We start from the raw sequence: 27,541 nt of genomic DNA on the forward strand, positions 1-27,541 counted from the left end.
CCCCATTTTAAAAGTAACTTCCCCACGCCTCGTTTTTACGCCAAGCCCTGTCCCCAGGACAGTCAACCGATATCTGCCCTGCCCGACAAAAAAACTAAAATTTGCTCCCCTGCCGCCTAAAAATATGTCCCCTGCCCTAGCAAAATTAAAATTTCCCCTGCCCTCAAAGCTTTTTCGATGAATACCTCCGTTGGCTGCACCTGTGACAGTCATTTTCATAACAATCGGGTGACACACATTATATATCCATTATATGTCAAAGGTCAAACGGAGTACAGATGGCAATGAGTATAGAAGACAGACCACCGGCCACTACCGCCATTAGGCTATTGTATTGCGTGATACCAAGGACGTATAGTCCATGGCGTAGTATTTACATGTACTGTACAGTGCAAATTATGGAACTGAGAGAGGGCTTATGGCCCGGCAATATTTCACACACAGTGAGTTACATGTTCCAACATGAGTACTTCTAGGATCAGAGAATTTCACACGGAATTTGCAAACGAAGACGTGACTTGGTTAACCGCAGTTGAATAAGCCATTTGTTGTACAACAGCCCAGCGGCTTGAGAAGGCTTCAGAACACATTGATGCCCGGTATACTTACAGTGATCGACGCCGAGAACAGGACGTCAAAGTCAACGGTGAGTTACCATGGCTCTATGATTGCGATGTATCGCACAATTCGGTCCCAAATCAGAAACCATAGTGTTGAGCAGTTCCTATTGTCTGATAGCAGTTAGAGCAGAGTACCCGAGAGAATGTCCATTACTACTGCTAGACTGTTGGCGCCGGAATATCTCGTCAGAACATTTAATTACTAGACTACAATTTCAATGGAAAACAAAAGGCTATCACACTTTCATAATCCTCGTACAGATTAGAACAAAGGCGATCCCACGGATCGCCAAAAGGGCCTAGCTCTTTACATGTATATGCTGATTGTTCACTATTATTGTACGGGAGATCGTACAATCAAGAGTTGAGTGAAAGGTCGTAGATGTGCATGTCAAAGGTCAGAAAGGTGCACTAAAGGTCCCTCCACAGTGGTACGCTGTACAAATTGAAGTCATTCAGACTTGGTCAAAGTCTGTTAATAAGAATTTCAACAAATTTAGTAAATGCCATGTAGGAGAGTAATCGCTTGATTCGGCAGTATTAAACTTACTGCCGATCGCGTGCACTCCACGCGTGCGCAAGTTCACTACTCTGAGAGTACAGCTCTCACAAGTGTAAAAGACTGCGGAACCGAGCCGAAACTTTTCATATAAAAGGTTACATTAATGCGTTAAAACTTGCTGAAATGATTTTATCTTACACAATCACCGACTTACAACGAGTATATGGGTCCTGAAATTTTTGAAACTGTGTAAGGGACTGGACACAAATTACAATGATGGGGGGGGGGCGCCATTTTTTGCGCAAGCATTTTTGAAGGGTCACAAAATTTTGTGCAAGCTTATGGGGGAGGGTCACCTTTTTTGTGCATCAAAGCTGAAATTTCATGTGCATGTATTAAAGAATATGGAATACTGAAAAAAGAAAAAATACCTCCTGGCACTTTCATTTTCTGTCATTTCCATTTTCGGCGCGCCCTTCAGGCGCAAGTTGAAGGGTATAATAAACAATGTATTGATGATCCAAGCAGCACATTGATTTAAGTTGTCATGATTTCTAATTATCCAACTCCTCTATTGTACATATACACTGTCCCCTATCATGACGCTTTCAATAACAATTTGGGAGATCACTTATTTGATATCATTCTCCCATTGACAATACATTGGGTATAGGTCAGTGTCAAATGTTCATGAAGCTGTATGTACATTTTTCAGTTTTTGAGGACATTGACAGAATACAAACTATTCAGAATAGTGCAAAATGTCATCAATAACAACTGGACGCTTCAGGTCGAACAACTTTTGAATAACAATTTAAGATCAGATAACCTATGAGTTATTTGTAGTTTCATCATAGCCTACAATGTATAATGAATCAACATTCGGTGAAATTCAAAAATCAAATTTCTTGCACAACCATAGACATGAAACCACTCTAGTCTAATCATGAACATTAATACTAATAATTAGGTGTACATAAATGCACAGATTTACCTAGTTTTGTATTGGAAAAAAGATATTCATAGTTTCATCATAGGCTGCCATGCATAGTGAATGGACATTTCAGTGAAATTCCAAAATCAAATTTCTTGCACAACCATTGACTTGAAACCACTCTAGTCTAATCATGAACATTAATACTAATAATTAGGTGTACATAAATGCACAGATTTACCTAGTTTTGTATTGGGAAAAAATATTCATAGTTTCATCATAGGCTGCCATGCAAAGTGAATGGACATTTCAGTGAAATTCCAAAATCAAATTTCATAACCATTGACTTGAAACCACTCTAGTCTAATGATGAACATTGATACTAATAATTGGGTGAACATAAATGCACAGATTTACCTAGTTTTGTATTGGGAAAAAATATTCATAGTTTCATCATAGGCTGCCATGCATAGTGAATGGACATTTCAGTGAAATTCCAAAATCAAATTTCTTGCACAACCATAGACTTGAAACCACTGTAGTCTAGTCATGAACATTAATACTAATAATTGGGTGTACATAAATGCACAGATTTACCTAGTTTTGTATTGGAAAAAAATATTCATAGTTTCATCATAGGCTGCCAAGCATAGTGAATGGACATTTCAGTGAAATTCCAAAATCAAATTTCTTGCACAACCATAGACTTGAAACCACTGTAGTCTAGTCATTAACATTTATACTAATAATAAGGTGTACATAAATGCACAGATTTACCTATAGTTTTGTATTGGGAAAAAAATATTCATAGTTTCATCATAGGCTGCCATGCATAATGAATCGACATTATTGATGAAATCTAAAAAATACATTTTTTGTACATGAATGCACTTTTTACCCGCCACTTCAAGCAAAGTACATTTACATGAATTATCACACATATATAATTTGATATTTTTTTGACAAAGCGTAATATATCAGCCGCATTTTGCCTTCCTTTTGGGAGGGGACTTCAAAAGTATAGCAAGTCCGAAGGAGGTCTTGAACACATTGCGGGTTTGTTAAGGGGGTATTGAGTAACAGGGGAGGGTCACTTATTTTCATGCACGGATGAGGGGGAGGGTCACTAATTTTTGTGCATGAACTTTTGAAGGGTCACTATTTTTGATGCAGCGGTGTTTCGAAAAACACCGGCCCCCCCCTCCCTGTAATTTATGTCCAGTCCCTAAGTTTTCCACAAACAAACATTAAAAAAAATCTTGGTCCGTTCATGGACGTACAAAAATAGCCAGCCATCAGGCAATTAAGTGACAGTAGGAGGTGGACGTTGTAGACCGTAGCTCTGCCAGGCAGCTGTTTATGTTTTATATATATATATTATATATATATATATATATATATATATATATATATATATATATATATATATATATATATATATATATTATATAATATATATATATATATATAAGAACTTTTTTTGGGGGGAAGGAAGTAACCCACTATGTCATGAAAATTATCAACATGTAGTTCATACTCCTTTTCATGACTCCAAATAAGTACATCCCCAGAAACCTGCAATTATTCCAGTTTCTCGAATATTGTACATAAGTGCGATAAGAAGGTGTTTGTACCAAATTTTGCGCCATGATTAACATATGAATTAAATAATCAACTAAATGAGGTAGTCTCACACGAAAGTGCAAATGAGTTTTTTTTAGCAAATTTTAAAGAAGATTTTTATTTAAAAAAGAGAAACAATAATGTGCTGAAAACCAGCAATAGTTAAGTAGTGTAAAGGGAAATGAATTACATTATTATTGGTTGATCTTCATCATCATCGCCGTTATACTTTCATTACAGTTTCACAGGGACCACGGTGTACCCTAGAAGATGGCAACACAACGGCAGGCTGACTACTATTGGAAATGGTTGATTGTATTCTGTGCATTCTACATACAATTATACACATTAGGGGCCGAAGTGTCCAGGGGTGTCTTCACAGTCGAATTCCTGGAGTATTTCGGAGAGGGAGCTTCTGTCTTCTCCTGGATTTTCATGTTCGCAGGACTTGGCGGAGCAGTAACTGGTAATTATGCGGATTTTTGTTTATCTTAGATTCGCTTTCAAGACTTCGTGCCTTTCACTGACGCAAATTAAACAATCAAGACGAAATGCTGGTTACCGGCGGTAGGGACAGACGTTATGGCTTCGGGCCTCGATGGCGAGTATTTCACTCCTCACCGCTTGCCCGAATCGACCGAGGTGTTGGAGCCAAAACTATGTCTGTCCGATCTGGCATAGTACATTGATTGGATGCTGATTAAACTGTGCAGTAAAATGTTCATGTTGACTCACTGTTAAGTAATCCCGAAACTTTACATTTTACAAAAAGTCATTGTACGCAACTTTTCATTGTCAAATGACATATTCAAGGTAAGTTAGACATGTGAGATATCAGTAGAAAAGCTTTCAAAATGCCCTCTATATATGGTAGTAATTAAACATTTAACATTCATAACGGTAGTAAATTGATGAGCAAACACAGTGAGTTATATAAATACAAGCTTTTAGTAAACTTGTTTGCCTTTTAATGTAGTTCATAATTCTTTAAAAAGGTATGATATCGTAATTTGTTACTGACTCTTTTCTTTGGGGACTGTATTTTATTAAATCAGAATTTTGGCAGAGTAAAAAAGTTGTCTCTTCATCAACGTCGATCCAACTTTGTTAAAAGAACAAAAATCTCTGCAGATAGGTAATGCGGTTTGTAGGTAGGTAGATGCGGAAGGTAGGCAGATGGATGGGTGAATGCTTGGAGTGGTCAGTCGCCGCCGCCGTTGACCTGTGAAGCTTTTCTATGGGTTATGAGCATGCTTTTGCTATATTTCAATAAAAAACCAGACCCATTAATTTCAGAATTCGAAAAGTAGGCCTAACATTTTTTTAAAGCTTCATGAACCTTTGCGGGTCTAAATGCTTTGATAATTTGTATATTTCTACAGATGTTTAATTTTGTCAAAATCTTTTCGTATGTGAATTTTTGATTTATGTTCTCTCGTGTTTAGCTCCGTTGAAAGGGATGCGGAGCTTATCTCGCAGGCTGATATTCCTCCGTTATCCGTCCATCTGTTGCACGTCAACAATTTACTTTCCATATGAATCCGCGTGTCAGATTCCTCTGATGCAGGTTTTTTGGGTATATCAAATTCAAAATTTAGATTTGTGAAAATTGATCACCCTAAGACATAGTACTGTTCTGGTTGGTTCTAGGACAGTTACCACCGAGACAAATACCCTCTCGACAATCCACCACGGGAGATTTCTAACCTCCCCCCCCCCCCGGCTAACTTACCACCGAGACACTTACCCAAAGACACTTACCACCCGGATATTCAACCCCTAATACTTTTTCTAACGACAATATTGCTTTGTTGAAAATGTCAAATGATGAAAAATGAGGTTCCAGGAGAATCGCGAAGCCTGCCTTTGCATCTTTTCTAGTACTGTCTCCTGCTGGGTGCCACATGATCTGCTTTTAGCTATGCCTGGCAAGTGTTACCATACATTCTGATTTTTACCCTTTCAAATTTTTACCATATACCCTATCAGGGAGGAGAATCCGGACGCCCGACACTAAAGACCCTCTCTCTAACCATTACACCACGAGGAGTTGTCGGCAGTTGAAATGTTAATCTTGAACTTGACACTGTATGTCTAACCATGCATTATATAATAAATGAATACTATAAATGAATAATAATAATATAACATTTAAATGGATAAAATACCAGCAAAGCAATACAAGCAACGTAAGGTGTAAAAAACCAATTAAATTAGGTAAAATGTACAAGGTTATAAATGATGAAAGTTCTGCAGGGTAGAAACAGGCAAAGTCAAAAAATGATTAAAATTCTACGGAGTAAGCATCAAAAACGTTAAAATAAATCACGCAGAGAGGGCGCTCTACATCTGTTATCCAAGGAAGCAGGTTTTGAGTGCTGCGGTAATTTCTTATCGAAATATACGATTCAGTATCGCTTTTCCTGTCGTTTCCAACGTGGAACGTTGACTTACCACTTGGCTTTCAAGCCGGAGCTGTTTGGAAATATCTTCAAGCATTTTGAGGATTCCAGAGAGGTTATTGTTTTAACCCGTCAGCGAGGACAACGAAGACGACTTTACAATATGGCTGCCGGTGAAAATGTAAGTTATGCAAATGTGCTGAAACCGAGTCATGTAGTTGAAAACTTTGAAGCCGAAGAAAAGAAAACAGTTGTCTTTTTGAAACAGTCTGATGTTTTAGGCGCTGATAACAAGCAATGGCTAAGAGGTGAAGAAATTCTTGCAGCTATTGCTGAAATCGTACCAATTGAGAATATCAATGGTCTACAACGCATCCGTGGGTTATGGAGGATTTACCCGAAAGACAAAGCGGATATGTTGATACTGGTACAACACGGGTTGACACTTAGAGGCAAATCGGTAGATCTGTGGGATCGGAATCCGTTTAGGCGAGAGTTGCAGGAAGATTGGACTAAAGTCATGATAAAAGATCTTCCGTTATCGATAGATGACAGTGCTTTAATAAGCGCTTTGGTCGGTATGGGTCTCAAGACAAAGACCAAACCCACTAGACTGAGATGGCGGATAAATGGGAAACTCACAAATATATATAATGGTGATCGTATAGTGTACATTGAAAACCAAAAGATGCACCATCCAAATTTTTCAAAGTTGGAAATTTCTCTGCGAGACTTTTTATCTCACAAGTCAAGAACAAGAAAAACGCTGTAACAACTGTTTGCAAACTGGACATTTTCAGTCTCAATGCATAAACCCATTGATATGCAGATTATGCTCAAGTGCTGCCAGAGAATGTGTTAATGCGATGATGGACATGACAAATAAATCGGGTGGAGAGGACAGGCACCTGTTAAAAGACACAATGGCAGATAGGCATGTCACCACAATTCCTGTCACAGCACAACAATTACCATCGAACACTCCACAGTCATATGCCACAGTTGCGTCATCGCACTCAAATGTTGAACCGGTACAGGACTTCTCAACATCATCGGATCAGAAGTACTCCCAAGACAAATAACGTCGTTCTTTGCAGGGAAAGCAACTCAAGTGACTAATGCGGAGACTTTATCAGTTCACGGAAAAGACAAAGAAGATAACAACAGTGAAACATCGTCACACTTCAGCGGAAGTAATGATGAAAAGTATGTTGATTGTGACACTACTCGCGAGAATCCGTCAGATCTATCCGTGGAGTCACCAACCATACTACCAAGACAGAGATGTACAGATGAAAAGAATAAGAAGAAGCGCAAAAGAAAGAGGAAGCAAAAGACCGTATGACTGATAAACTAAGTGCTGTTACGTTTAACGTAAGAGGTCTTCGTGACCATGTCAAACGTAGGAATATTTTTCACTGGTTGAAGCATCAAAAGGCAGTTTTTGTATATTACAGGAAGTTCATGGGGAGGGGATCGATATTTCCCAATGGAAGCGAGAGTGGGGTGGAGAAATTGTGTTGTCAGAAGGCATGCATAACAGTAGAGGTGTTGCTATTCTGATTAACAAGAGTTTTAACTTCCAGATTGATTATGTGTATACAGATAACTATGGTAGACTTGTCATTGTAAACGGCACTCACAATGGTGTCGGTTTTTCTGTTTGCGGTGTATATGCACCGAATGATAATGTTCAGAGGAAAAGTTTCATTTTGAATTTACTTGATATTATTGGTGAAAAATGTATATATGATAATCTTATAGTTGCCGGTGATTTCAACTGTGCACTTATCAAGAGTCTTGACACTACGTCGCAGTCTACAAAGGCTGATAAGTCCATTCGATCTCTTCGTAAACTTCTTCATTGTTTTGATTTAGTAGATGTTTGGAGAGAGCATAATCCATCATTACGGAAGTTCACTTGGAGGCGATTACATCCCAGTCCGATTCATAGCAGACTGGATTACATTTTTATTTCTAAGAACTTGTTGAAATCTGTAAACTCTGTCGATATCAGACCAGCTCTGTGTAGTGATCACATGGCAGTGTATTTTTCAATCCCTCTTTCAAAGTATGATAGAGGGCCAGGTGTATGGAAATTTAATAAGCATTTATTAACAAAACATGATTATGTAAAAGGTGTTCAAGATATCATAGCGTCTTACAAAAGCAATGATGATTCTGTTGATGCGAGACTTAAATGGGATTTAACAAAGAAAAGTATCAAAGAGTATACTATGCGTTACACACATAATGCTACAAAAGAAGGTAAGACTCTTATTCCAGAATTGGAAAATCAGTTAAGTATTGCTGAGCAGAATATGATCAACGACCCTACAGATGTTAATATAGAGATTTATGGTAATATCAGGAACCGTTTGGAAGACCTCTATAAAGTATTTGCCGAGGGAGCCCAAATTCGATCTAGGGCTTCATGGGTTGAAACGGGGAGAAGAATACGAAGTATTTTTTGGCTTAGAAAAAATCGAATGCAGTTAAGAAGGAAATGGAAAGTGTGCAAATACACGACAGCCATGTTTCTGTTTCTGGCACTGAGAAAATACTTGATGCTCAGAAGCAGTTTTATGAAAATCTTTACAAAGCTCAGAGTAAAGACACTACATTGCATGAGTTTTTGGGGGATACACCCGTACCATTTTTAACAGAAGATCAAATGAAAATTTGCGAAGGTGAGTTACAAGAAAGAGAGTGTTTGAAAGCCCTAGATAGTATGGCTTCAAACAAATCACCAGGTTCTGACGGGCTTACAGCAGAATTTTACCATTATTTTTGGAAAGACATCAATAGTCTTGTTATAGCCTCGCTGAATGAGGCATATAGAAGTGGGTCTCTTAGTGTATCACAAAAGCGTGGTGTTCTCACGCTCCTGCATAAGAAAGGTCCCGAAAGTGACCTGAACAACTGGCGTCCAATATCGCTACTTAACACAGACTATAAAATAGCTACAAAGGCATTATCTAACCGCTTAAAGCATGTTTTGCCTGATCTCATTCACAGAGATCAAACTGGTTATATTAAGGGTCGCTTTATTGGTGAAAATGTAAGGCTTATTTCAGATATTTTTCACTATTCTAAGAAACATAACATTGCGGGTGCTACCATTTTTGTTGACTATGAGAAAGCATTTGATAGTGTTAATTGGGAATACATTGACGAAGTACTACGACACATGAAATTTGGTGAGTCATTTCGACAATGGATTAGAACCTTTTACACAGATGTTGAGAGTTGTATTTTGTACAAAGGCTGGTGCTCCAGCTATTTCAAATTAGAAAGAGGTGTTCGGCAAGGCTGTTCACTCTCTGCCCTGTTATTTGTTCTTAGCATAGAAATACTTGCCTGTAAGATCAGATGTGATAGCAATATTCATGGTTTTCGTTTGCCTCAATATAATGATAGAGTATCAGAAGCTAAAATCTCTTTATTAGCAGACGATACTACGATCTTTGTTAGAGATTCTGTTTCAATTGAAAATGTGCTTAGTGTAATGGAGAACTTTCACAGTTGTAGTGGTCTAAAATTAAACAAAAAGAAAACACAAGCCTTTTTGCTTGGTGGTATGAAACCGAATGATAATTGGGCGAATAGTATCGGTGTAACAACCCAGCCAGTTAAAACATTAGGTGTGTATTTTGGATATAATGACTCTGAATGTAAAAAACTGAATTGGAATGGAAAGATTGATTTATTGGAGAACATTTTAAATTCCTGGAGCCGTAGACACTTAACTATTTATGGAAGGATTGTTGTTGCAAAAGCTTTGGCAATGTCAAAAATATTGTATCTGTCTTCTGTAATCGGCATGCCAAATGACATTTGTAATAAGGTTCAAGGGTTAATAGATAGTTTTGTAAAGCGTAAGCGCATTTTGTCAAACAAAATGCTTGAAAACGAATACAACAATGGTGGTGTTAAACATATTAATGTTAAGTGTCAGTACAAGCGTTGCTAGCTATGTGGTCAAACGACTGCTTGAATGTACAGGTGCTGTGTGGACTATAATACCACAGATGTATTTTCACTTGGATAACAATACCAGTTTATTATATCAGTATGTTATTTGGAGTAAGGTTCCAGATCATGTACATTCTCTCTTGCCACATTTCTATGTGGATGTACTTAATGCATGGTATAATGTAAATTTCAGTCGTGCTAGTGGTGGCCATCGAACTGAGTTTGGTTGGTCCAGCAAATTTAGATCCTTTTATTCAATTTCACCCGAGCAATTAACTATGGTGTAATTATCAATGATTATGAGGTACCAGTTTGTAAATTTAAGTGTAAGACCTTTTACACTTTACTTGTTCAGCACTGTACATCACATACGGAGAAGTCACTTTTAAATGGTTCCAAAAAATATACATAGATCGAGATGAAATGGATAATTGTGGTAAAATTTGGAAGAATATTTAACCTCTGACCAAAGAAACGAAACTGAGAGAATTACAGTGGAAACTCATCGTCTTTTTCCTTGTAACAAATATTTATTCTTTTGGAAAAAGACAGAGTCAATGAGTTGTCAGGTTTGTTATCAAGTTGATTCTCTTGAACATAGGTATTTATATTGTCATATTGCTGAGAAATGTTGGGGAAAGGTTAGATATATTGTAACCGGCCTACTGGGTCGTACGATCACAATAACTCCATCACATATTATCTTTTCATGTTTTTCTGATGGCACGGTTCCAAAAAATTATCAAATGGTTGTTAAACTTCTGATTCTTCTAGGGAAATGGAGCATACACAAGTTTTGGGTTACAGAAATGAATACACCTGTTGAAATTATACTTAAGAATGAGTTTGTGTTAAGATATAATTTTGAAAAAGAAATCTACAGAAGAGATGAAATGTTAGAAAGTTTAGGAAAAGTTGATAGACTTATGTAATTCTGACATATTTATCCTTTCCTGTAATACATGAAATTGTACTCATCTCTATCTTGATGTGGAATTTTACAAATAAAAGACAAAAAAAAAAAAAAAAAAAAAAAAAAAAATTACGCATCAACGGTTACTGAAAATGGTGACACTTCCAATAAATTTAGGAATAGTTCTTTAAAAAAGGTGAGTCTTTAAATCGCGCTTATGAATGACATTAAAATAACAACTACAGTATATGGTGTTTACGGACTAAAATGATATCTCCATACGAATCATTCTATTGCCTTACCCTAAACCTAACCTTTACTCTAACACCAGACAACTCATAATATCAGTGTTGTCCTTAGAAGCCGGGTGCCGGGTAAATAACCCGGCTGTTTTGCATTTTTTCCCGGCTACTTTTAACGTCATTAGATTATTTTTATAGACCTGTAATTTCGGGATTGCACTGCCAGCTGTTAGACGGCACACGTACGATTAGCAGTTTCGCGACCCCTTTCCCCGCATGGAACTGCACAAACATAAAACAGTTTCTAAATACCCGTTTGTGGCTTTTTGAGCCCGATCTTTTATTTGTTAAATAGTGTGATTGGCTGATGGACGCGCCTATGATGTTGTCTTTGTTACGAGCAGTGTAATTGGTTTGATTAGTATGAAGGTCATCTTAGGTCATGATTTTTAGCGATGGCGTCAAAAAGAAATGTGGCGTCGACCACTGGCACCTTGCCGATGGAATATTTTTTCCCGAAGAAAGCCCGTTCGAAAGGTATACTTAATTCCAAAAATATATTTAGTTTATGAATGAAAAACTTCAATTTCGCTGAATTTGTGAGAAAAAAGCGCTGAAAAGATGAGATTTTGATCGACGATTCGAAGTTCATGAGACTGCAGCTAGTTTTCCGCCGCCGCGCTGGCTGCCAACGTCACGGTCACTACGAGTATGATCTTCTCAACAAGTCAAGTTATTATCAGAGCAATACCGACGCATTTTCTAGATTAAAAAAAATGAGCTAGAACTGATTTTTTAGAAGCAACTGTTTATTTGAATGGTATTTTTTTCATTGATTATTTTTACGTACTAGAATCCACGGTCACAGGCATGTGTGTTGCCGACCGTTGCCGACCGGCGCATCATCGTCACGGCTCACGGCTTCACCGTGGCGCTGATCCCCTGTTGGACAATACGTCGTGGATTCCGGCATGGGTTCAATTTCACTGCGCCTCTCCATGTTCTCCGTGTTGGGTTGCCCGACACTGGCGACAGTGTATTTCGATGGACCCTCTGAATCATTTTTTTCACGGACTCGTGGAGCAAATTTGAAAGAAAATAGAGACTCAGTTGTTTCCTCCCGACGCCATGCTGCATATCTGCTTTGATCAAATTTGGGGACAGCGAGACGCGATGATCGTGCGCGGTTTGCATTTAATTTGTTGCAACATTTCTGTCAATCACTCACTTTGTGTCATAAGTTTCAGAAACTATCGCTAGCCTGAAAATTAGCAACGTAGTAAGTTCATAGGCACAGCTGACATGGTAACGTGCCTCGGACTCGACGATGCCGATTTTTCAGACTACACTCAGAGAATCCGAAACTTTCCACACAAAATGAATGATTGACGGAAATGTTGCAACAAATTTAATGTTAAGCGGGCACTCATCTCGTCTGGTTGTCGCCTAAGCTCAGTCGCGGAGAGTGCTTTCGCAAACATTTTACTATTATCGTTTGCGTATAGAAAACTCATAACAATGAAACAATGGGTAGAGACTCAATCCAATGCGTAATATTATTACGCATTGATCGACTCTACGCATTTTTTCATTGTTATGAGTTTTCTATATACGCATTTTTTTTCGTAAATGCGAACACTGTAACAGTGAATTATCTTACCGATGTTTTTCTTAATAAAAGCGAATTTGTTTTGATTAGAATAGAATGAGTTTGATGGTTTTGGGGAAACTACTATGTGGTAATGAAGAATGGGAAATGAGCAATGAAATGAGCAGACAGCGGGTGATTTAAGATTAAATGTTACATCTTCACGGCAAATAAAACCATATGTGTGTCATAAATAATACAAACAAAACAAAATCATGTTTGTTTGATTTTTGTATGTGAGCCACGTCTAAGACACACAACAAAAGTACTGTTTCAGTCTCAGCTAAATGTCACCTCAGATGCCACCAGAGAACACCATTTCCACTCCAAAATTTCATTTTTCGCCTTGCGAGAGGGGGACACCCCCCTCTCGCGCTCTCCCCCCCTCGTTCGCTACGCTCACTCGCCGCTCGGTCGCTTCGCTCCCTCGCAGTCCACCCGTCTACTTTCTTAAATTACCCGGCTACTTTTAAATATAAGGACAACACTGTAATATCTGTCTCTTTTTCGATTTTTGTCTTTTTAAGTCAAAACCGGGTTGCATCGGAAGTCACACACACCTTTAGTTTCATGTTTTACGGGTAGAATGTGTGTTCGATGTTTCGTAGAATATTTACAAATTCCTTCATCACCAACATATAAAATACATCCCATAAGGCCGTTTAAATCGTAGACAGTCTTTATGCTATGTCAAAACAAAATTGAAACTGTTTGAAATAAAGATGATCGATCATACATCCTTTCAAATTAATTTTTAAGAGAGCGGTAATTGTCCGCGTGGTAAATGTCTTGTGTGGTAAGTGTCCGGTGGTAAGTGTCCGGTGGTAAATAGCCGGGGGAAGGGGGTAAATGGTAGGTGGCAAATGTCCGGGGACTAATGTCAGGGAATAACTGTCCTGTTACGTCTGGTTAAATAATTTTCAACTGTATAAATGTTGTTACTCCTTGCCAATTTATCGCCGAAACCACTCGCCTGATACGCAAATGATAATTTTTATCATGTATGCTATGCAAATGAGACCTCCATGGCCTGATAAATGATTTCGATTTTGGTTGAATACCTATTTTAGACATATATTCTCCAAAAATATATTCTTAACTGAACTTGATAGTTTGATACCTTGTCAGTTTGATATGTCTGATCAAATGGAAGCACAGTGTCACTGATGGCTTTTGTTTTCAGGGCCTGTGGCAGGATATGCCATTTCGAAGTATGGCGTCCGAAAAGTGGCTTTATTCTCGGCGACATTACACACTCTAGCAATTGGCTTGTCGGTGTTTGCTGAAAGCGTACCCCACTTAATTGTAACATTTGGGATATTAAACGGTGAGTCTTTCATTAATATTTATACACATTCTACTAATGGTTCTCTTAGCTAGCTTACTCAATATAGATATTTGAAGCATGGTTTTATAAAAGTGATAGAATTGATTTGCTGATAGAAGAAGTAATTTACAAAGCATAAAAGTGTTACCCATACCACGTCATTCCTCGACATCGGTTGTATCAATCCTCTACGATTCGATGGTACGAAAAAGCCTAATGCAATTAAAGATATATCATATTTTAGTGGGGAACATTTAGCTAATTTTTTGGTCGAGCAATTCAAGGCAATTGATCAATAAATTCAGTGATGGTAGTAAGATCTGACGGGCATGTTTCTGCATGAATGTCATTTTCCTCTAGAAATGACAAACCATCGCTTTTGTATAGAAAAGCCGCGGCTCGAACAAGATATAACAAATTGGAACCTATTCACATGCCATGCTAATTGTCACTAACATGATCTCCACTTATAGCAGATCGTCATCAGAGTAGTATTTACAGGCGAGAGGTTACGACATGAATAGTATAAGGCAGGACGATTAGCACGGTTTTTTAAAAATATGATTCAACTATTTGAAGCTTCTGTTTTCTTTCCGGATTTGCGAATATGCGATGTCGGGTCCTAACAAGACAACTGATACTAGCGTCAATTAATTGCTAATTTGCATATTTAATGAATTTTCATAATTCCGATACTGTGTCAAGAAATACTGACTCAAATTTGATGAAACTTGGTAAAGATGTTCATATACCAAAGGTCTAACTGTGTGCAAGACATTTAGCATGTTCATTGCTCATTTGCATATTTGATTAATTTCTGTAATTAGAGTGATATATGTAGACATAGTACAGCAAATTTGATGAAACTTGGTAAAGATCTTAACCACACAGTGTTAAAATAGTGAACAAAGACATTTAGCAGTATCTTGTTATTTGCATATTTAATGGACCTTCCTAATTAGTGTACTATGTCCAGAAATACTGCAGCAAATTCTCATCAATTTTTGAAAATCAATTGCTAATTTGCATATTTAATTAACTTTAATAGTAAGTATTATATATGTAGAAATTCAGTAGCAAATGTGATGAAACTTTGTACAGATGTTGATCTCAAAGTGTTGTAACAGTGAGAAAGACATATAGCAGTGTCTTGTCAATCATTGATAATTTGCATGTTTCATGAACATTCCTTGATTGATAATTGATAATTTGATAATGATAATTAATAATTTGCATGTTTCATGAACATTGCATGTTTCATGAACATTGCAATGTCCAGAAATAGTTCAGTAAATTTGATGAAATTTGGTACAGATGTTGATATAAAAAGTCTTGTAGTAGCATGCAAAGACGATACGCCCTAACAAATTGGAACCTAATCACATGCCATATTAATTGTCACTAACATGATCTCCATTTATAGCAGGTCGTCATCAGAGTAGTATTTACAGGCGGGAGGTTACGGCATGTATAGTATAAGGCAGGACGATTAGCACGGTTTAAAAATATGATTCAATTCTTTGAAGCTTCAGTCTGTATTCCTGATTTGCGAATATTCGATGTCGGGTCCTAACAAGACAACTGATACTAGCGTCACTGAAGTAGCAATATTTGAAAGTTTGTTTGTTCTCTTTGTATAAGCATATCCGAAGATTTCGATGAACCAGGATATCTAGTAAAATGTTTAATAAGTAATGTGTAAACACGACAGTATGTTGAATCATTTTGTTGCATTTAGTGAATAACAGAAACCTAGTACAGTCGTCAGAAAAATGATGCAGAAAAGGGGTTATGCTTCATACAGTGAGCGCCGTGTGTCCCAGGATTTCAATTGTAAAGATTTGTGATGACACAGATCTAGTTTGTAAGACCACAGAACCAGCACCTCAATTCAGGATACAGCTGTTTTTAAATCACTTAGCAATGCTGATGCAAACATCTTGGTATGCATTATCTAATTTACCCATCATTTATTACACACGACACTCAGCGTCACCAAACCTTTGTTTCAGGATCCTTTGTCCGGTTCATTCATTCAAGGCCATGCTCTTGGACCCTTTGTTTTGCTATCCCTCACTGTACCCAGGCTCTGCCTTGGCTTCACCAGTCTGCTTCCCCTTCCTTGGCTGTTCATTACATAATGCAGTGTTGTCCTTAGAAGCCGGGTGCCGGGTAATAACCCGGCTGTTTTGCATTTTTTTCCCGGCTACTTTTAACGTCATTAGATATTTTTATAGACCTGTAATTTCGGGATTGCACTGCCAGCTGTTAGACGGCACACGTACGATTAGCAGTTTCGCGACCCCTTTCCCCGCATGGAACTGCACAAACATAAAACAGTTTCTAAATACCCGTTTGTGGCTTTTTGAGCCCGATCTTTTATTTGTTAAATAGTGTGATGGCTGATGGACGCGCCTATGATGTTGTCTTTGTTACGAGCAGTGTAATTGGTTTGATTAGTATGAAGGTCATCTTAGGTCATGATTTTTAGCGATGGCGTCAAAAAGAAATGTGGCGTCGACCACTGGCACCTTGCCGATGGAATATTTTTTCCCGAAGAAAGCCCGTTCGAAAGGTATACTTAATTCCAAAAATATATTTAGTTTATGAATGAAAAACTTCAATTTCGCTGAATTTGTGAGAAAAAAGCGCCGAAAAGATGAGATTTTGATCGACGATTCGAAGTTCATGAGACTGCAGCTAGTTTTCCGCCGCCGCGCTGGCTGCCAACGTCACGGTCACTACGAGTATGATCTTCTCAACAAGTCAAGTTATTATCAGAGCATACCGACGCATTTTCTAGATTAAAAAAATGAGCTAGAACTGATTTTTTAGAAGCAACTGTTTATTTGAATGGGTATTTTTTTCATTGATTATTTTTACGTACTAGAATCCACGGTCAAGGCATGTGTGTTGCCGACCGTTGCCGACCGGCGCATCATCGTCACGGCTCACGGCTTCACCGTGGCGCTGACCCCTGTTGGACAATACGTCGTGGATTCCGGCATGGGTTCAATTTCACTGCGCCTCTCCATGTTCTCCGTGTTGGGTTGCCCGACACTGGCGACAGTGTATTTCGATGGACCCTCTGAATCATTTTTTTCACGGACTCGTGGAGCAAATTTGAAAGAAAATAGAGACTCAGTTGTTTCCTCCCGACGCCATGCTGCATATCTGCTTTGATCAAATTTGGGGACAGCGAGACGCGATGATCGTGCGCGGTTGCATTTAATTTGTTGCAACATTTCTGTCAATCACTCACTTTGTGTCATAAGTTTCAGAAACTATCGCTAGCCTGAAATTAGCAACGTAGTAAGTTCATAGGCACAGCTGACATGGTAACGTGCCTCGGACTCGACGATGCCGATTTTTCAGACTACACTCAGAGAATCCGAAACTTTCCACACAAAATGAATGATTGACGGAAATGTTGCAACAAATTTAATGTTAAGCAGGCACTCATCTCGTCTGGTTGTCGCCTAAGCTCAGTCGCGGAGAGTGCTTTCGCAAACATTTTACTATTATCGTTTGCGTATAGAAAACTCATAACAATGAAACAATGGGTAGAGACTCAATCCAATGCGTAATATTATTACGCATTGATCGACTCTACGCATTTTTTCATTGTTATGAGTTTTCTATATACGCATTTTTTTTCGTAAATGCGAACACTGTAACAGTGAATTATCTTACCGATGTTTTTCTTATAAAAGCGAATTTGTTTTGATTAGAATAGAATGAGTTTGAGGGTTTTGGGGAAACTACTATGTGGTAATGAAGAATGGGAAATGAGCAATGAAATGAGCAGACAGCGGGTGATTTAAGATTAAATGTTACATCTTCACGGCAAATAAACCATATGTGTGTCATAAATAATACAAACAAAACAAAAATCATGTTTGTTTGATTTTTTGTATGTGAGCCACGTCTAAGACACACACAAAAGTACTGTTTCAGTCTCAGCTAAATGTCACCTCAGATGCCACCAGAGAACACCATTTCCACTCCAAAATTTCATTTTTCGCCTTGCGAGAGGGGACACCCCCCTCTCGCGCTCTCCCCCCCTCGTTCGCTACGCTCACTCGCCGCTCGGTCGCTTCGCTCCTCGCAGTCCACCCGTCTACTTTCTTAATTTACCCGGCTACTTTTAAATATAAGGACAACACTGTACATGTACCCCTATTCAATAAGATGGTCACCATCGGCCTGCGGAACAGCTTTCACTTTCGGCTATCTAAAGGTCTGCAAACCCGAGTTTGCAACCAAATCTTTGCTTTGGAGGCAGACTGGTGGCAACCCCTCGCCCAATCTTTAAGTTGTTTTGTTTACCTAGCTTATTAGTCCCTGCGTTGAAGTCCAGGGTACTTATGGTTCGGGCACCGAGCATGCGTGCGTGCCTGCGTCCGTATATCCGTCTGTCTATCTGTCCATCCAAGCAGATATCTTAGACATACCTAAGCAAATTCCTTTCAAACTTGGCCAAGGATAATACAATGGCATACATATACAAGCCATTGCTTTGGGTGTTGCACGCATACTTAATACAATTTTGCATAATTAGTGATTTTTGAAAAAAAGCCCAGTTTCTTAAGAGACTACACCAAATTTGATGAAAATTTGCACACATGTTTGTCACTAAGACCTCTTATAGCACACAAAGATATTTTTTCAGTATTGAACAAATCAATTTCTAATTTGCATATTGTATGAAGTTTTATAATTCCGGTTATGTCACGAAATACTGACTCAAATTTGATGAAACTTGTATAACATATTAACATATACCAGAGCTGAATTTGTGTGCAAAGACATTTAGCAGGATCATGTCAATTAAAGCTAATTTGCATATTTGATGAATTGTTGTAATTAGGGTGCTGTATCAAGACATACCAACTCAAATTCGATGAAACGTGGTATAGAAATTGGTGGACCAAAGCTGTAACAGTGTGAAAACACAATAAGCCGGATCATGTCAATTAATTGCTAATTTGCATATTTAATGAATTTCATAATTCCAATACTGTGTCAAGAAATACTGACTCAAATTTGATGAAACTTGTACAGATGTTCATATACCAAAGCTTTAACTATGTGCAAGACATTTAGCAGATTCATTGCTAATGATGAATTTCTGTAATTAGGGTAATATATGTAGACATAGTACAGCAAATTTGATGAAACTTGGTAAAGATCTTAACCACACAGTGTTAAAATAGTGAACAAAGACATTTAGCAGTATCTTGTTATTTGCATATTTAATGGACCTTCCTAATTAGTGTACTATGTCCAGAAATACTGCAGCAAATTTGATGAAACATGGTACATGTCTCATCAATTTTTGAAAATCAATTGCTAATTTGCATATTTAATTAACTTTAATAGTAAGTATTATATATGTAGAAATTCAGTAGCAAATGTGATGAAACTTTGTACAGATGTTGATCTCAAAGTGTTGTAACAGTGAAGAAAGACATATAGCAGTATTTTGTCAATTAATTGATAATTTGCATGTTTCATGAACATTCCTAACTAGTGTGCAATGTCCAGAAATAGTGCTGTAAATTTGATGAAATGTGGTACAGATGTTCATATAAAAAGTCCTGTAGTAGCATGCAAAGACGATACGCCCTATCATGTGAATTGCATATTTAATGAATTTTCGATATTAGGCTGATATGTCAAGAAATACTTCATCTATTTGTTGAAACTTGGAATAGATGTTGTGTTCATGTTTCTCTAACTGTGTATAACGACGTTTAGCAGTGTAAAGGTCATTTATTTCTAATTTGCATATTTACCGAACTTTCCTCATTAATGTGATATGTCCAGAAATACTGCATCAAATGTAATGAAACATCGTACAGATGCTGATCTTCAAGTAGTGTAAAAGTCTGTGAAAATCTATGTATAGAGATCTGTAATAAGAAATCTATATCCTTATTGACTGCGCGCACTAAATCTGACGACTTTGCTGCAAATGTTGATCATACAAAGATTTAACAGTAAAGAAAGGCATTTAGATTGTCAATAGCTAATTATAGGATGTTTCTTCTGTACTGAACATGGGGGCATTTTGGCTCACATCTGGCGTTCTGACTTTCTTGTGTCAAGAGCCAGAACTCAGACATGCCTGGACCATTTTCTTGCAGATTAGTTCAATTTTAGCATTTCAAACCCAGGGCATGACATACCTAAGTCTCTCAAACTTGGTAAAAGGACATATCCCTATGTCGTTCATACTATTACTAATGTCTACTTGTTCATAATCCAAGTCAATATGGGAATCAGTCACAGACAGGACTCGGTACCCGCATTTCTCTTTTCATGCGCATCATATGGACTTCAATTTTTAGTCACTTCCAGTGAAAAATCCCAATTACGAGCGGGGACTATGTCGTTGTCAATGACTTGTTGACTAAATATTTAGTCAAGTTGAAGTTCTTACCTAGTTTATTGTTTTAGGGTGTATTGGTAATATAGTACCTGTCACTTGACATATTTTATTTTATTAAGCACTTCATTTCGATGCCCAGTGCAAGAGAGGCGTAACTTATGTTTTGTTCAAACTTGAGTTTTTGATATATTTTTGTTCATGACGTAGCTTGAGTTACGACCCTTTTGCACGAGAAAGTCAATACACCAAGGGCGTAAGTCCATACTTACGCCTGTTTTGCAATGGCAAAATAAAAAGACATCAAAATGTACAAACATGTTATAATGAGGATGCTATTCATTAATATTTCATCAAAAACAGAAAATCGACTTATGCATAGAAGAGGTAACATAGAATGAGCTACGCCGTATAAAGAGCGTAGCTCATGAGAGGTACTTCCTTATTGCTCAAAATGCTAGTGCAAGACAGGCGTAATCCTCATTTTGTCAATTTACATAAAAATGATTTCAGAGTTATAACATTCATGTATGACATTTTATGTACCTCTGACATTACCCTTTACCAATAAAACCCATTAACTACAAACAAATTGAATTTTATAGAGGTTTTTAAAACTTTTATTCCCCTCTCACTCAGTTTGTTGAAAAAGTGAGTTACACCCCTCTTGCTCTAGGCAATCGATTTTATGATGTCACTTCATTATTTTCTCAAGTTATTCACTTTTTTGCTTCTTCTCTTCATATTAAACCAATTCCTTAACTACATATCCTGCGAAGCAACGTGTACCTACAAGGTAAACTGTTGCTCTTCTTATTGGCTGCATTGTCATCATTTGACTTAATTTGTATCAGAACTATTTTGAACTTGAAAACTTCGGGATTCAGAAATTATCAAGTTACACATCTCACGGTTTTCAGAAAATTATGCAAAAGAAAAATCGGTAAACCATATAGCAGTAATTCAAATATATCAAAGTGGCGTTCAATGATGAAAAGCGTCTCATTAAATTTAACTGATTTTGGTCTAATATGGAAACAAAGCATATGAAATGTTATTCGCAAATAAATCTAAATGTTTGCAGTGAAGACTATGTAAGAGACTTATCTAATGAAATCATTATAGCCAAAATAAGGGACTATATATCCTCGAGCCGGGGACTATTTGCCCTCCTGGGGTAGGCGAATGGCCACCTGCCAACGAGCACATAATTCCTTGTTTTAGCTATAATAATTTTGCATGATGTGATCAACACAGAAAAGTGCTTTGACAAATGTAACCGCGGTACCATACTTAATATACCTTTGTCTTTTAAGATAAGCCGTCAAATATGTTTATATTTTAGTGGACAAAAATCCAAGCAATTAATGTGTACGTAATAATTTGTGTGGGTATGTGCAAAATGCTTTTTGTATGCCTCTACATTAGATTATGTATGCCTTTATACTTCCGTATAATACGCTTTTCGCACTTATGAGGGTTTTAACCCTGGCTACTCTGTCTATTTCAAAGAACTTCTGAAAATGCTTTTGTGAAATTTTCGATCCTTTCTCTCAGGAATTGGACTAAATATTGCTTACCTTAGTGGAGTTGCCATGATACCACGGTATTTCAATGATTGGTATGCATTTGCTAACGGACTCGCTGGAACAGGCGCCGGATGTGGTATGATGGTTTTTCCTCCACTAGTCGTGATATTAATTGAAAAATATGGATGGCACGGCAGTTTGATAATATTAACTGGATTCTCTGCCAATCTGTTTGTTTGTGCTGTCGTCATGAAACCGCCGTTCACGGCCACTACTACGAAGGCTGAAGGTTCGACCACTGTGAAGACTGAAGATGTTCATCCAAAAGATAATGATATGAGATCGTCGGTTTGTGAAGAATCTAGCAACAAGGACCTTGGCAAGGAGATTCGCAGTGAGAGAGTTTCTCTTGCAGTGGAATCCGTCTCCACCGACCAAGATGAAAGGAGTGGAACACCTATTGACGATTCGAAGGTCGAATCAAAAAAGACTTCACCGATGAACAAATGCTCCTTCATTTCCCGAATGCTCGGATGGTTTATTTTTGTGGAGTATCCTCTGTTTCGACTGTACATCCTCAGCGTACTTTCCTACAGCATTAACACAATGACAAATCCAATTTGGATAGTTGTCCGTGCAGTTGACATTGGAATTCCACGCATTAATGCCGCCACTTTGCTGACATGTGTTGGAGCCTGTAGCATGACAAGTAGATTGCTGCATGGATGGTTTATTGATCGTGGATTCGTCTCTCCGTTTACCCTCTTGACGTTAATGATCGCTGTAAGTGCAGTCGCCAACCTTGTGCTCACCTTCACAACCAGCTATGCGATAATGGTAGTATCCTGTGTTTTCCTAGGGTTGTCCCAGGGAATAAACGTACCTCTTTACGCGCTTTGTGCAAGACATTTGGTTAGACCTGTACACCTTCCAATTGCTTTGGGCTTGTTAGTTGCAACTGAAGATTTCGCATGTGTAATGATACCTGTTCAAGGTAAATGAAACACATTCCTATGTATGCATGTCTGTGTCTATTAGTGTTCTTGCTACATGTATGTATGACTGTTTGTATGTATGTATGTATGTATGTATGTATGTATGTATGTATGTATGTATGTAGGTATGTAGGTATGTATGTATGTAGGTAGGTAGGTAGGTGGTAGGTAGGTATGTTGGATGTATGTATGTATGTATGTATGTATGTATGTATGTATGTATGTATGTATGTATGTATGTATGTATGTATGTATGTATGTATGTATGTATGTATGCATGCATGCATGCATGCATGCTGCATGTACGTGCAGTGCATTCATGCATCTTGTATTCACGCGTGCACACTTGAATTCACGTTAGCACACACCCACTTAAACACGCAGCGCGTATGCGTGCATGTATTAAACATACTAGCTAATTCACTACTTTTATAATTTGTAACATGACCACATTGTTCGACTCGAACGCATTTGAAATCACAATCCTATCCATCTTATTGATCTTCACTCTTCATTTAAATTGTTACAGAAGACAGTTGATGAAATCCAGGCATAAAAATTGTTTTCGTTTAATACAACTTTGTTTTTAGCTACTATAGACTATAGTCTATAGAAGCTATTGGGATGGGTATCCGTCCGGCGTCCGTCGTCAGTCTGTATGTATGATGTATGTATGTATGTATGTATGTATGTATGTATGTATGTATGTATGTATGTATGTAGTCGTTTGTATGTGTGTCCGTTTGTGGGCGTCCGTCCACTCAAATATCTTGAGAACCGCAGTACTTACTGATTTGATATTTGTTGTGTAGATGAAAAATATGATTTTGAGAAACTATTTTTTTTATTTTTTGATATTGTTGAAAATAGGCAAATTAATGCCAAAAAAGGTGTTTTGGTAAAAACATCTTCTTCTTCATAACCGCTGGTCAGACAGCTTTGTTATTCGGTATACAGGTCCCTAAGGATAACCCAACTTAGATTTGTTCAAATTGTGATGAAATATGCAAATGTGTATTTTTAAGGAATTTTTTTGTCATTTTTGGTTAAAGTTTGACTTACATTGTATGTAATTCTTGTACTGTATAAACCCTATCAATTCACACCAGAAAAAAATAATTAATATGTTTTTAAATAATTGAATTAATTAGGAAATCATCAAAGCCAAAATAATTTTAGTGTGGAATTATCAGAAAGTTCAACTGTTTTTGACAGTTCATAGTGATTGAGGATTAAAACATGTAAGGCAACTTTCCTGAATCCCAACTTTGATATATTCTGAACCACCATTTATGTTATCTAAAAGAAATTGTTCATAATAGTTTGTCATGATAGGGTGGTCAAATAAATAGAGATAGAGAAAGTTCTAATTTCCATTTATGGTTGACTTGGTAAGGATAAAATAAGATTACTTTTTGAGGAAAAAAATAGAGTGGTCAATTAAAAGAGTGGTCAAAGTGATAGGGTTTTTATGGTAAAGCTAGGCGTAAGATTCCTCATGTGCTATTTATAGCAATTATGCAATCTGTGTAAACAGTGCAATGAAAGTGTAACATGATTCCTTATGATGCTTTTGATGACCTTGAACTTCTTAAGTTTCAAACATTTGTCTCTTCAGTGTGCTTTCTCTGAGTACGTACAGTCTCAACTTATTCAACAGAACTTACTTACAATGTTAATTTGAAAGTTAAAATGTGCTTGGTTAATAGAATGAAAATACTGATATTAAAAGATAACCAGCTCAAGATTCTTTATAACCTGAAAAATATGCTTTTTTTATGACGTAAATCTTGATTTAAGCAAGTCTTGTTTACTTTTAGTTAGAATGTAATTAACTCTCGTTTATTTGCTATTATAGACTAATATACCGGTAGTCTGTTGAAATATGCAATCTGTATTTTTACGGAATTTTTTCCATTTTTGGTCAGGTCATCCTGAAATGAGCTATCAAAGATATCCACCTTCTTCATCAATACATGTGTCACAAAAGGTTATTCTCTACATAACACAGCAGAGCTCTGTCAACTGTTGAGTCGCTTGTTTTTTCAAAACCGCTGGTCAGACAGCTTTAATATTTGGTTTACAAGTCCCTAGGATGACCTTAGTGAGATAATTTCATAGAGTCAGGAAATACTTAATTTTGTATCCATGTCTGTAGTAGCTTCAGGGACTTTGGCCCTATGTTTTTTACCAGGTAAGATCTTTGACGTGACGGAAGATTCAAGACATCCCCTCCTCTTGGTAGACGTGTTCCTCATTGTATGTACGATTCTATCTTTAATGCTTTGCATACTCCAACGAAAACGTGTAAGGCGCGACTGTCATTCTTATGACACGAAAGAAGAAGAAACACATTGAAGCTTGGAAATAGCGAACTTGTGATACAGTTTTGGAATGGTCCTGGTAGCAGACAGCAGGAAATGCATCATGATGCCACATGCATCTTGTAGTGATTAGTGAAAAACATACATACTGTGCAAATTTGGTCGAGGTCTAAACTTTTTCAATAAATGACATGATGTATGTTGACTTTCTATTACTGTTCGTTTAGTATATGTTTTATCCAAGGCAAATTGATTAACGTGATATAAAACTTTGAAGGCAAACAAGAGAACACACTACAATATACTAATGAATACAGGAAAACCGTATTGGGAAAGAGATCCTTAATCTCTCCCCCCCCCCCAATATTTTTCTTGGGTAGGATATACAACATTTTTAACCTAAACCTAACCCTAAAACTAGCCCTTACTCTAAATCACTCCAAAAATTGTGTTTTGATTTGTTTCCCCCAAGGATTAAAATGATTTTCAGGGGTGGGGGCCTAAAGGAACTCTTGCCCCTCATTGTTTGCGAGAGACTATTTACCCATAGAGTATGCGAAATTTAAAGAACAGCGACGGGTGTCTCAGTTTGTAGTTCTCTTTGGGTGCGAGAAGGGTTCATTTATTGTGCAAATATCCTGTGCTAGGCCGATGGACGGGCATAGAGATTTGACTTTTTGTCGGGTCAAAATTTGTTCTAAAAACTTTCGCCTAAAATTTTGGAGTTTCAAACAACGTATTTTAAGCAGAATTACATATGTGCATCTCCAATATCTGCTAGAGGTTGTTTTTTCTCAATAATAAACCAGTTTGGCGCCAAAATGTTTACCCAAATTTGAGATGACTCGACGTTTTTTCACTCATCTCAACGTGTAACACATTCACAGACCTGCTCTTGATTACCAGGGGGTACCATTTGAGACCACTAAATGTTGGAATACATGGAGATCAGCATAATTTGCTTAATTTCAACTTCCTTTCGCATGTACATGTCATAACATGTCTAACAATGCCTGGACTGTTACCGCAGCAGAACACTCAAAACTTACTCATTTCCGAAAGGTATTGGGTCACCTTGAATCGAATTCTCTTGATGCCCTTTCTATGCAACAAAGAAAAATCAAAACGCTAAGTTTATGCGCCACACGCAAGTCCAACGAAAAGGAAACACATTGGTTAGTTTCTTCGGCTCGGGGGTGAATTCATTGAGTATACCCTGTTTTTTTTTACCTTATGGTGATGGGGGGGGGGGGGGGGAGAGACAACATGTTTTTGAAATTCCCAACAGGGGGCCGTTGTCAGTGTGATTTTGAATTTTGACACAGGCTCTTACTTGCCTAAAATGCATCGTACCAGCCAGGAATTTCATCATTCAGTTGCATTTTTCGGCGTTTCCGCGTTACTTTTAAATATCAAACATTTTTCAGCATGCCCTTAGCCTGCATGACTTTCATATATCAGACATATATCAGAGATATCTGGATGTTTAATATTTTTCGAAACGCCCTTCATAGATATATGTCAGAGATGTCTGATGTTTGCAAATTGGAAGTTTGTATAGCAAAGTGTACTAATCATTATGAAATCTGCCGTTCATATGGAAAGCATGACAACTTCCTGTTACTTTTGTTTGCTCTGTGAGAATTAAGTCTAAGAAAGCAACATGTACAAATATTTTACAATATATTCGACACAGTGACATACTTAAGGAAGAGAACAATAACAAAATATTTTTCATTCCCATTGATGCAACTATTTTCCTTTGTGTCACAGGTTTACTGTAAAAAGGTGCTTTTTCCACGACTAAAATGTAATGAACAAAAGGCAGTTTTTGTCATTTTTAACTATGTTTTTATGGTTTCAATGTTAAAGAAAAGGTCCTTTCAGACAAAATAATCCACTGCCCCCCTCCCCCGGCCGAAGAAACTGACCACACCATAAATAGCATACCATGGACTCAATCAAAAGTGCTACGCGGTCAAATTGGCAACATACCTGGAACATGCTGTTAGAAAAAATATGTACCGTCCTTCAGGTCGACCTGAGGACATCGACAAGCAACGAAAAATGCATATTCTTTATGTCATGCATTTTAATCTTTATAGTTACATTTATA

The 27,541-nt window shown here is 37.5% G+C and overlaps 1 protein-coding gene across 2 annotated transcripts; it reads left to right on the top strand.

Moving 5' to 3' along the window:
• Positions 1-288: 288 nt before the first annotated feature.
• On the top strand, positions 289-25,637 carry LOC139131267 (monocarboxylate transporter 12-like). 2 transcript variants are annotated; one of them, XM_070697258.1, is made up of 5 exons: positions 289-646; positions 3,920-4,145; positions 14,043-14,186; positions 22,135-23,100; positions 25,296-25,637. In XM_070697258.1, the coding sequence occupies exons 2-5, from the start codon at positions 3,950-3,952 to the stop codon at positions 25,457-25,459; spliced, it is 1,470 nt and encodes a 489-aa protein (XP_070553359.1). In that variant the 5' UTR covers positions 289-646; positions 3,920-3,949; the 3' UTR covers positions 25,460-25,637. The 2 variants fall into 2 exon arrangements, with proteins under 2 accessions (XP_070553359.1, XP_070553360.1); XM_070697259.1 differs by lacking the exons at positions 289-646; positions 14,043-14,186 and having other exon boundaries at positions 3,925-4,145.
• The last annotated feature ends 1,904 nt before the right edge of the window (positions 25,638-27,541 follow it).

Source organism: Ptychodera flava, chromosome 4, assembly GCF_041260155.1.
Source record: "Ptychodera flava strain L36383 chromosome 4, AS_Pfla_20210202, whole genome shotgun sequence".
Classification (NCBI taxonomy): domain Eukaryota; kingdom Metazoa; phylum Hemichordata; class Enteropneusta; family Ptychoderidae; genus Ptychodera; species Ptychodera flava.

Coding starts and splice junctions, on each gene's coding strand:
- LOC139131267 (XM_070697258.1), top strand. CDS start 3,950: ATGGCAACACAACGGCAGGCTGACTACTATTGGAAATGGTTGATTGTA. Junction 4,146..14,042: donor ACTTGGCGGAGCAGTAACTG/GTAATTATGCGG, acceptor TTTTGTTTTCAG/GGCCTGTGGCAGGATATGCC. Junction 23,101..25,295: donor TGTAATGATACCTGTTCAAG/GTAAATGAAACA, acceptor GTTTTTTACCAG/GTAAGATCTTTGACGTGACG.